This window comes from Corvus kubaryi, unplaced genomic scaffold (genome assembly GCF_017639235.1).
Source record: "Corvus kubaryi isolate FWS band 111438036 unplaced genomic scaffold, C.kubaryi_AGA036_p1.0 37334, whole genome shotgun sequence".
NCBI classification, from domain to species: Eukaryota; Metazoa; Chordata; class Aves; order Passeriformes; family Corvidae; genus Corvus; species Corvus kubaryi.
The window spans coordinates 8122398-8135127 of record NW_024581108.1 but is presented as its reverse complement, the minus strand read 5'-3'; the positions used below and the strand labels follow the sequence as shown (position 1 = coordinate 8135127).

General features: G+C 36.1%; 1 protein-coding gene across 5 annotated transcripts in view; it reads right to left on the bottom strand.

Annotated features, from left to right (window-relative positions):
* DPYD (dihydropyrimidine dehydrogenase) overlaps positions 1–12730 on the bottom strand; it is a 353009-nt gene that overhangs the window by 226106 nt on the left and 114173 nt on the right. For all 5 annotated transcript variants that reach the window (XM_042030116.1, XM_042030118.1, XM_042030120.1 and 2 more), the window contains 3 exons: positions 8832–9028; positions 4885–4966; positions 1613–1700 (listed from right to left, as the gene is read on the bottom strand). In XM_042030116.1, the coding sequence (XP_041886050.1) occupies positions 1613–1700; positions 4885–4966; positions 8832–9028 (367 nt within the window). The remainder of the gene's footprint in view (positions 1–1612; positions 1701–4884; positions 4967–8831; positions 9029–12730) is intronic.

Genomic DNA, 12730 nt, shown 5'->3' with positions numbered 1-12730 from the left:
GTACCGCAAAAGTGAGATGACAGGCAGACAAGGGGGTACAGAGAGGGACCAACTTCATCATAAATTCAAGGAAGCTTCCAATAACAAAACTTTGTAGGTACACATAATCCTTCATTAGCATTTATAACCTCTGTTTCCTAGTACAATCAATGAACACATGCTTTACAGGAGAATTATGCTTCAGATACCATCTCTTGTTTATTAAAATTCTGGCTGTGTCCCTTTACCTAGCATCTATATGGCAAAATGTTGTCTGGATATATAGATCTATATATAGATTTATGTCTAACCAAAATATATTTTATATTAGAATACCTTTATTAAGGTCAGAAAATAAACATACATACATAAACCAAACACCATTTCTATGTGAAGTGCTCAGTGGTCATTTTTGCTGACACTAAACTGAACTGTTATCCTAAGCTTCTGAGTCAGAAGTGCAGAGGAACGATGCTGATGTTAAAAAAATTACTGAGAATTTTTTCCTAAGTGCTAGACTCACAGAAAACAAATGCTTATGAATTAATTCCTCATTAGTGAGATTTTGCTATGCAGTTTGAAAGACACAGATGAAAACAATGAAAAATAGAAGTCACACCATTTGCCTTGTATACAATAACATCAAAATATGATACATCAGAATTCCTATACATGGAAGTTCTCTAACAATGTGAGGATTTAGGATTACATAAATCACAACACTCTGTGCTATCATTACACAACAGAATAGACCTGCAAAGCTTATTATACTGCATAACCAGATGGTAAACAACAGTTGTCGTTGTACTAAGAATTACATCTCTGTAATCAATAATAGGAAGGAGGAACAGTTGGACAACTTGTTTCCTATTATGTTCACTTAGGCAACGTCTAGATCAATAAAGAGCATTAAGCCTCATACCAACTGTAGACAATGCCTGCTCAACATGCCTATCATATGGCAGCAATGGGTCCAGCTGCACTTCAAAATACTTTTAAATGGATAACAATTCTAATCTAACATTAAAAAGAAGCAATGATGCAAACAGCAGAGGGGTACAGGACTTCTCTAGTACATGAGAGAAGACAGACGTATGATGCCAGTTTCAGTATAAGTCAAAATCAGCTTATTTTGTTAACCCACTCCGTAAGTACTTTTCACTACAGCCTATCTGAAGGATGTTACACATTTTATATGGATGAAAGAAAAAAAGCAACCAAGCATGATATCACTGGCTTACATATAGACTCAGTAATTGTGTGGGTGTAGTAAGCTGTGCGCAAAAATTGAAAACTAAACTTGTGTATCGCTCCAGGCCAATATGGCAATTAATTACAAGCAAATTTGTAGTTCATCCATTTTTAACTATTTAAGCAAACAATAAATCAACCCATTCAGCTACATTCACATCTTACTTAAAGATCTAAAATATAAATGTGAAAATTTTAATAACTGTCTTAAGGCCACTAGCTGTAGCTTCCTGATTTTATAATTTTTCTTATATCCCATACTTCCATAATTCATCAAATTAAAGCTTTCTCCCATCATGCTATTAACAAACATACAGGTTCCAGTTTATTCCAGTCCTTCAATTTCAACAGGACAAAACATGGGACTGTGAGCTCTTCTTACCTATTCCAATAAAGACTGCTTTATAGCCATCTTCCTTCAGGGTACGGAGTGTCATTCCATCCACTGCAAGGCCTTTCCTAAAAATAATCTGAAAGAATTAAAAATTGTTTGGTTTCAATGTGACAACTTGAAAATAATTTCTATTCTTCTATTTCTATGTCTTGCATACAGGCGCCTCACAGGATCATCTAGTGAGCAAACAAAGCAAATTGTTTTCCCCCAAACCAGGCTTTAAAGGCCAGATTGCTCTGACTTAAGCAAGTGGCACAAACTACAAATGGGTAAAAAAGTACCTTCAGATCATCTTCAGATGGGAACCACCACAGCCTTGCTTGGTTTCTGTTGTAAGCTAAAAGGTCTAAAGCAAACTAAACAAACAGATAACGCCTGTCTATGGAACAAAATACTGAAGTAGAGCTGAAAATAGCAGTTTTCTACTGTGAGTAAATATCTGTATTCCGTGCTGACTACAAAAGGCTGTAGTTTCACCCATGCAAAAACCTGAATACAAGAAACATGTCGTGGAAGCAAGAACCTCCTTTAGGGAATATGCACTGAACAGATAGCCAGCACGCCAACCAAAACCCAATCAGTTTATGTTACTGCACAAACATTAGTGAAACTATGACATGACACTATTCTGAAGAGAAAACCAAGCAATGCTCTCTGCACAGTATCAGGTACTTGGCAGGCCGCTAGATGTGCAGAATGCAATGCCAGTAAACAAGGAAGGATTGTATTGCTTTTTGCTGCATACTCAGAGCTCACAGCCCAACTTTTGAGATCACTATCTAGAACTCCTGTATGCCAAAAAAACCTTCAGTGATGCCAGTGGTGCTTTTGTGAATTCAGAAAACCTGCCTGCAAAAGACAGAATACTCTTCGCAAATTACAGCGTGCCCTACTCAATTGTAATGAAGCAGCACATTCTGCACGGTAAACTAACAGAGGTTTTCAAAATTATGAATGACATAAGTTTTGATTTAGGCTTGCAATTGTTAATTCTAATTTATACAAGCAACAATGCCCACAGTGCAGTGATAGGTGTTCATTTATTGAAAGAAATAACTCATAGCAATCAAAACACACTTATAATCTACACTTGTTTCTGTTCAATTAGTTTTTACTTTCAGAAGCAAAAGCTGAAGTTTTTTTCCAGAGCCATGCTCCACCACCAATCCTGCTCTGAGCAGCCACTGCACAGGCTGAGCACCTAGAGTAGTTGTAAGAGTGTAAGGGACGCGGAATAGTGTTTGCTGTGTGTTCAGGCAACCAGCGATGGCAGTCCCTGTGCAGAGGTCATGCAGCTGGAGATACACACCTTTTGTTCATCACTCCTAACCCCAAGGCCTTTGAGCACATAAAGTGTGTGTGATTCCTCTTCTGATATTTCATACTTCTTGACATAGGTATGTGTGTTTTTATCTCCGCATCTTAGACTCTCTGAACTTGAATGCTTTCCCCCAGGTTTTTTATATCGCTTGTGATTTTACTTTACAAAATGCAATGCTGTTGTGTAAGCTCTCTACTTTGTGATCTTAACAGTTTAGCCTTCAAGCCACTGTGTATCTTGTTTGTTATTCAATCTGCCTGTATTTCATTTAATATACTTTTCAGGTTGGTGGGGAAAAAAAGGCAGAGGTAAAATACCATTTACACTACTTAAAACACTGACTTTCTTTGTCTTTGGATATTTAGTACAAATTTTATCTCAGGTGAAGAAGCCATGTACTGTTGCAATCCTTAAAACAATACAGACTCCATCCTCACCTGCAACAAAAGACATTCCATAAATTGTCATTACATTTTTTTTATCCTGTTGTGTACATACGTTATGAAAACCTAATGAAGGAATTTAAACAGCAATACTATTTTATGTGAGGATTCATAATACATCTAGGGCCTAGCTCTGCAATCCTTATTCAGCTGACTAATTCTTACTAATTTCAGTGGAATTACTTGAATAAACAGCACTACTGAGCATTTACTCAACACAGTACCTTCCACCATTCGAAATGCTTTAAGTAAACACCAGAAAATATTTCCAGCTTAGAGAGGTATAAAGCTAAGGTACTTATTTAACCAGCTTGCCAAAGGGTCAATTGCAAACCAATGGCAGAGCTTTGAAGCAAATTTACATTGAGATTCTCTGCTGCACTCCAGAACTGCAGAGGACCTGCAGGTCAAGATGACATGGTGGTTCCATCAGTCCGTTCTGGAGACTCTGTCATAACACAAAGCCCTGGGAACTGAGATTGGCAGAGGATTCTCAGGAGTCTGTGCCCAGCAGTTTTGTCTAAAGTTGTCTCAGTGCTCTGTTTAACCCCATCCCTAACTAAACTTCCATTCTGTAATTTTTTTCAAGGGTTTCAAAGGGAACTTTAAAGTAGAAAAACAGACCTGTAGCACTTAAAACCTTATTTTGCATCTTACCAGCATTTTTATAAAACCTGAGCAGAACAATGTTCTCACTCAGGTCTTGTGACAACTGCCTACTGCTTTTATAATATGAATCAACATGAAAGATTCCAAGAAGAATTTCTTGCTTCACTGAAGGTTTTAGTAATGTATTAAAAATAAAGTATCCCTCCTGTTACTCAAAAATTTGATCTAGTGATACATTCTAAGTTTGTAACTTCTATTACAATGTGCAGCAATTGTAAAAACTATCTAAATCTTCAGCTCAAGTCCTAAACTAACAATAAATTGCTGTTCCCATTATCTATAAACAACACATATTTATTTAACAGAATAATGCATAACTATTGCTTTCCAAGAAGTTGAATAGACTGTTATTGTTTATAACAGATGATCATGTTAACACTTTAATTTGATGCATTTTATTACAAAATTAACTTGGATGCAAGACTGTATGATAAACCATAAAGAAAAAAAAATCAGGGAGAAGGAACAAAAGAAGTATCAAATATGAATGGTTTAAGTAGTGCCAAACTTGATTAAAAAAAAATCAAATCATTCCAATAGCTACACTGAACCCCTAAAGCAATTTAGGAATTTGTTTCTTACAGACAATTAATCACATGCAGGCATGCCAGATGAGAACTATTGATTGCCCTTTTCCAAACTAGTGGCATTCAGACAGGAGACAGACAAATGCCCTGAGCAAGAGGAAGCATCTTCCTGCCTCTGTCTAGCATAGCTTTTAATCGTTCTTTACTAATGTGCATGACATTTTGCTGTTAATCTTTGGCAGAGTTCTTGTTCTTTTTTTTTCTTTGAGCTATACATAGGCAGGATATATTTTTCATTACCTTCACTCCAAGATCCTTCATAAGCTCGGCTTCAAAATTCACTACATCATACGGCAATCGGAACTGGGGGATTTCAGACATACTAAAATAAATAAAAATGCTTGTGAAATACCCATAACTATCAGGAAAAGAGGATTTTTAAATTTGTTTTTTATTATTATCATTATTAGCTAAAATTCTTATAACACACCTTAGTTAATTTTGACATATGTGAATGGGAATGTGCTGAAATGTGACTCTTGACTTTTTTTAATTGTTAGAGTGACAAAAAAGCTTTATTCATCCAATGCTAAAAATATAGGTCAGGAAGGCAGTACCTTCAACACTGCCCACACCTGTAGGTAACTATTTAACATATATTATGTTTGAGTTCTAAAGGACTTCAGCTCCATTCCTTTTGTTCACCAGAATATGTAACACTAAACTTAAGATATTCATTTAAAAAAGGACCTCATGGCTACTAAAAGCAAAGTGACATAGCAATCTTTGATTAAGCTATCCAATAAGAGAGAATCAAATTTCCCATACAATTTTTTAAAGTGTTACATATGCTATTTTGAGCTATGAGCTATTAAAACTGTACCCACCTCCATTTCTACTTCATAAATTTTTTATGATTTTTCAGGATGGACAAACACTATCAGCTGTTGATTTCATGTCTGCTTTTTGACTTAATGTGTATTAACTGGCATTTTTTCCTCCTGGGGAAGATTAGGAATGACATCTTCAAGTTCCCAGAATCACAAAAGGGGAAAACTGCAGTGCCAATATAGGATCTCAGTTTATATCTACTCTTACAGATCTAATAAATATATATTTATCTCCAATGAAATGAAATCTATATATGCCAGTTCAAAATCTCTACTGTAAAACATGTTGCAGATAAACACAGTGAAGTTATATTTTAGATACTTTTGTTCAATGAAGATAAAAACCTAAATATGCAGAAAAGTAAAGGCTTCTCCCCAGATACTTCTAAGCTTCAAACGGTCTAATCTGTTCTCAAATTAATGAATCTGTAATATCCATAACAAAGCACTGGCACAAGAGATTCACTGCAGCTTATTTTACATATTGATATTGACCACACCATCTTTAGCATCTAACTTTAACAGGCCAGAAGAGTTTTATTTATTTTAAGTTCCATCAACTTTAATTATATTGATAAGAAACTGGTGTTCTTCCTTATTTCTAATACTGCCCTTTTTACACCTTTCTTGACCAGTGTGCAATGAGAAGTGTTGTAAATATCAGATATAATGAAAGTGTCAATACAACTTTCACAGGTCATGCTAAATAAAGGTGTCTGAGGCAGAAACCAATGTATCAACATGATTCTGCAACAGAGATTCAATAAAGAAATCTAATCAAAAAAAGGAAAGTGCTATTTTCCAAGCCACCTATGTATTTGTTGGAGGCCTGTCATTTCCACAACAGGCTCCCAGAACAGTACTGGTTGTGTTACATCACTGTCAGAATCTGCAAACACTTTTTTGCTCTCATTAAACATTTACTTAGTCTGATGCTGTGAGGTATACCCACATGCATGCACATTAACTATGAAAAGAGGCTTTTTATGAAAGTCAACTGATACATCAATAATTCTGAAACAATTTCTTTCAGCAGCAGAAGATGCTTTCTGACTCTGCAATGGAGAGACAGAGGGGGAAAAGAAAATGGGGCAGAGATGGAGGAGGGATGCAGTGGATACAAAGTGTCCCACAAATTCACCTCTACCTCAAATCTGACCCAAGCCAGAGGTGCTTGGACAGGTGCCTGGCATTTCTCAGGAACCTCAAATTACTGTTGCTCCAGGGGCAGCTCTTGGTACATTGTAAAGCAGTGCCAGAGGTAGGAGTACAAGTAGTAAAGCTTGTTCATGGTCTCTAAGCAAGAGCATGGTGTGCTCATGCCTACTCTACTATAAAGCATAAATTTTACACAACTGGTGAAATGTAGGAAAACCTGCCCATAACTATGAAAAATCCAGACGCGTTCAGAGAAGCACAGATTTATGTTACATTTAAATATCCGACCACAGGAACTGCAATCACTAGGCACCTTTCCAGTGTCACAATATTATGAAAATTAGCTACGATGCAAAAAACATCCTAACTAAAAACAACTGGAAAAAACTTTAAGAAGGCACAAACATGACCATTATAAACAGCAGATTCCAAATACAAAATTGATTTGGTCTTCTTAGCAATTTGCAATAGTTTATGAAGCCTTGAAAACACACCCATCAATAACCCAAATTTGTTAAAAGATGTGCTGCAAAGACTTAGAAATGCAATAATGGATGATTGCTGCCACAGGCCAGCCCCCCTTCTGTTTCAAGATTAAAATAAGGAAAAAAGGAATTGATGCCCTTAAACCACACATGAACATTTCTACGGTGAATGGAAGTAAAATTTGACCTTGATTGAGATATGTTCTTTAAGACTCAGAAGAAAGAAATACATTTTAAAATACACTCCTCCACCATTAAGGATACTAACAGAACAGGCAAAACTCCATGTAAGGCTTTTTGCAATAAGAGAAACAGACAAAACATTATTTTAAATTCAACTTAAACCATGAAGAACTTAAGATCACACTGCTTCAAATACACAAGCACGTATTAAGCAGCTGGAGCATTGTACTATAAGCGCTGAAGGAAGTCCTGCTTTGTATTGCCAAGTCCAACCTGAGTCCAACCTGTTACCAAAAAAAGCCTTTTTGTTAAAAACCTCTTATTAATGCTGACTACTTTACAGCAACAAAACTGATTTTAATCTGGTATTTATGATAGCATGTGCTACTCAACAGGTGAATAGGTATTTCACATACTAAATTTGCAATCCTCTATGGTAACTAGTTCAAGTAAAACAGCTTCACAGTTAAATGCCTATGGATTAACACCTTGGTAATTAGGTAGAATAATTCTGAACCTCACTGGGAAAAATGCAAGTAATCAGTTCAACTTCTCCAGAATTGATTCTCTTTCTTGCAGAGCACTGAATAAGTATTTGACATTATGACATTATGGATCAAATTCATTAACCGTGTCAACTCTATTGATTTCAGTGATGCTGCATTAAGAAATGTAAGTGCATCACCCTTCCTTCTCTCTGTTTCATTACATTTTGTATTTTTTAAACACAATCTGTGAATACATTTTGTACTCTTTCACATCTTACATTGTAGAACTCAATTTTGATTTTGAATGGCTTGGTATCCACTAGTCAGTGTCTGAATTATCTTATACACAGGGATTCCAAAAAACCTACTAGATTTGATCACAGCCATTGCTGCAGTGGCAAAAATTCATTTTCTAGTGTAGAGGACCGACACCATGCAAATATCAGCCAAGGGTTTACCACACAGGAACACTGCAAAGGTACCTTCCTTTATGTATTTGTAACTTTTTGAAGGTTGAGAATTGCAGGGGGTTTATTTCACCCATATTCTATGGTCTGCTAAAGCTGCACCCATGATTGTCACTGTCACCTTTATTTGCACAAGGTAGTCCAAGAAAGCATTCTAAACCTAAAATTCTCCATGAAATTACTATCTCTCTAAAACTTTTGAATCATTCTTTCACTATGGCTACAGTTACTTAATTTTGTTTTAGAAGTTTTGGGTAAGGGAAAATGGTTCCTGACACCATTTTCCAATATGTTAATTTGGTAACAACAACTGCGCCCTGAAATTTAACAGGTCATGTGAAAAGAATATAGGAGGTAGCCAACAGATTTCCAGTTAAAGCTTGCCTGTAACTGTACCTCTCTTAATGTGAATGATCAATGATTTAAATAAAAAGTTACTTTTACAGATCTGAAATTTTCTACTCTCTTCCTCTGCTAAAAGTAGAGGGATCACATATAATATATGTATGTACAACAGTTCTTGCTATGTTTTCTACAATAACTGGAAACAGTGCTTTGTTATCATTGTTTTATTACCTTAAGCCCCCAAGGTACTCCTGCTTTTCAAATATGGTGATGTCTGAATAGCCCAATCGAGCCAAAAAGGTAGCGCAACTTAAGCTTGCAGGTCCCGCACCAAGAAGAGCTATCTTCGCCTGATATGCTTCAGGCATATCTTCTGGAGGAGGTAAGGAAGGGTTTCTGATCTGAGGAATATTCATGGCTTTGAAAACCTGAAAAGCAACACAATCAACAGGTTAAATACTTTACATACCCTCCTTACATTTTATTATGAATGACATGATGGAAGCTTCTGCTAGTACTGTCACATAGCTGATATAGTATAGCAGATTGCATCGCAACATTATAGCATCCAAATGACACGATGTGTGCATTTGTGAGGGATGCTGTATTTGCAGGGTTTGGTCCTTTTACGGGTCTTTTTGTCTTAAAAATCTCTGAAGTCAGAGAAGTCAGTCTCTTTCGCTCCTGTAAATTTTACAGAGAAGACAGAGCCAGACTACCAGTAACAGAATAGGAATGCAAAGTCAGCCAGATGGCAGAGAATCTCTGCAATGCCAAAAAATTTCCCTGCAAACAAATTATTCTTACTAGTAGAAAAATACTTCCGCAAATAGTGCAAAGGACTATAGTGCCAGTAAAGGGGCTTTGCTTCGTCAAGCGACAACCTGCGTGATCCTAGAAAAATCACTTACAGCTTGAATTTCTAGAGGTGGTGGGTAACAAACTTTACGCAGGTTGGAAATGTTTTTTAGGAACCACCCTCAGTCTTCAGTGCTGTATTTTCATTGGCAATCCATGCTTTAGATGCCTCCTCTTAGGTAATTTTTATAGGACTTTATTTTAGTTTCTTATCTATTTCATATCTTGTCCACTTTTTAATTGGGTTTCCAAAAACTGTAGACATACCTGAAAATTAGACTGTTCTCCCTATGCCTCAATTATTCATTCACCTGCCTAATGGTGATGATCTGCTCCAATCTGTCCTGACTATTTAAAATACTTTGGAACAGTCTCTGCCCACTGTAGTGCATTTCGACAGAACTCAACACAGTTGGCTGCTAACCTAGTTGTAATGTCACACAGTTTTTCAGATTTGCATTAAATCAGTTCTTTACTCAGGCATACAGGTAAGAGGTGAAGGCAGAAATATTCTGCATCCCTCAAGCTAGACTTCACTGTCCTCTGCACAGAGGAATTGAATCTCTATCTTGTATGAGCTACAAAAGGAAAGAATAGACTTACCAGCCTTAGAGGCTACTAAATGTTAGAAGCATGGAAGAGCACAGAAAATCTTCTTTTTACTTGGACATTACAGGGAAAAATGTTTAATCCAAACAGTATATAATTGTAGCAGACAAAAGGATTCAAGAGAGCATTGCATGGGGATTCTCAGTCATATCACAAATACCCTCAATGCAGCATCTCAAAAACTACCAGGAGACCACAGTGCTCCCCACCTATTGCAATGCAGAGCTGTGTTCCATAAGTACTAACTAGTCCTCTAAAATACATACACTGTCATTTGTCTTAATAAATATCGTATTTAAACTATTTAACAAGCCTACCAACAGATTTTACTTTCCTTAGAATTCAAGAAGCAAAGGGTTTTCAAGTTAAACCTTGGCAATTCCACTCATGATTAGAATTTTTCATTTATATTTTGAATCAATGTTCATTTTCTTCATGTGCACTTGAGCACTCATGCTAGGTAAACCAATGATTAGTTCCTTCCCTCTCTAAAATTTCTGTGTCAAACTCCCCCAGTCTTTGTAAATTGACACAGCGGTTTAACAAACTGCATGAAGCAAGAGACAGATAATTGTTTTAAAGAAAGAATCATTTAAACCTGACAATTCATACAATATGGGAAAGTTTAATGTGGTTATTAATGGATTTCACAGGCTGAAAAGCTCACATTGTACTGTGAAACTAGACTATGATAACCAAAACGCAATGATATTTCTAAAATGTCTGCTTTGTTAGATTCATAAGAAAGTGCTTGAATTATACCAAATTTTAGTCTCATGTAGCTGTTTAAGAAGGCTATTCAGTAACAAAAATTATATAACTTGCATATTGTATGTGTATATTGAACACTCCGAATATGCATATGCTTAACAAATTTACTACTAAATTTACTTTATTGTTAACATAACTATTTTTATATGTATTATTGAATAGTCATACCCATCAAATAAATGTTACACTGAAGTTCCACACCACTGTAGTGCAGTGTTAAGCTTCAGAAACCAAGCACTCATGCAGAAAATCCTAGGAGTTCAGGCTGAATGGTCAACTTTAATTCTGCCTATTTGCAAACAGGGTGAAACTGTCTTTATGCAGCACAGCCAGCTTGTGTGGCAGTATCTTGCCATCTGGAATTCAGTGGCAGTTTTGCATATTAAGGCTGGCAGGGTAACTGTGTGAAAATAGCAAACTGCTTTAATGCATTTCAAAGGATTTTTACTCACCTAATGGTGAAGTTTCCCTCTATTGTAATTCATTTAATTAAATATCACTGAATTCCTCTGTATAAATCCTTTGGTGGCCAGAGATGAGTAACTGGCAAGCGTTCAGTGGCACATTACATGCAACTGTCCTTTCTGCTTCTAATCTCTTCAGACTGTGTTCAGGATGAAGGTAAAATTTAATACTATTACCCTTCTTTTCACTTTTCCTTCAACAATATGATTTCTTTTTTGTTTGGATGGAGTTTTTCCTTTGTTTTAGAGGGCTTTTTAACCAAGACCCATTCAGGAAAATGAGACCAAATGATGAATTTTAAAGCAGACTCTCAGTGAAAAGACTCAATCATCATCCTCATGTCTGCCTTTCCTTCTGGCTCTTTCTCATACACAGTCGAAAGAGATTAGATAGATTAATAATAGACATTAATAACATTAGGCATTTATTCTTCAACTTTTTATCAAATATGACGTAATTATCATTACTTCACTGTCTAGGGCCTATTCAAATTAAACCCACATTGATTCTGTCCACTTCTTATGCCTCATGTCCATTAGGGTCCTCCAACAGGATATCCCAGCTTATAAAACTTGGTACCCAAGTGAGATCCAATTCAACCAAACCAAAGCAGCCAATCAATTCTGCTAAGTTCCAACAACTGAAAAAAAATATCTCTTGATTCACACATCTATAATATATTACCGTTTTCCTATTTGCATCACTTCAATGTGTAAAGGTGTGAGAGCACTTGCTCAATGCTCTCTACAGCATGATTCTCTATAGTAAGAAATCTAAGAGTTTGCTGTATTCTCTGATGTAAATAAAGCATCCTTTCACTGCAAAGGGGTTGGTTCATATTCCAAAACATTCACCAAAGAGCATAATCCAAAATATATAAAAATAACTCATAACACAAGTTTGTATCCAGGTTCCACAAGATGTTCCACTTAAGCAAACTACAGTGGTTTCAACAACTGATTCCAGTTTTAGTTTCCTGGAAAGTTTTAGCCAACTCATTTTAGCTGCTTTTCAGAATGCAGATAGGGAAAAGCTTATTGTTACCCTCATGTAATAAAATCCTGGTTCTTTTCTTCACTACACCACTCTTGTATTAGCATGTTTTGATGAAAAGTGGTGACATTTGGCAAAGAGTAGCAGGTGACTCAGAGAAATGTATTTTGCTAATCAGATGAAAATAATTTTATGGCATAGTAAGAATGAATTAAATGAGTCTAAAACATTTAAAACAGGTTATAAATTATATTTAGAATTTTTACCTCAAATTTCATGTAATTTAAATAAGGTAACCAATTTCAGTCAAAAGTGGCACAATGCTATGGTTTAGTTGACAAGGTGGTCTTCAGTCAAAGGTTGGACTTGATGATCTTGGAGATCTTTTCCGACATTTATGATTCTGTGATCCCTGGCAGTGTTCGAGGCCAGGC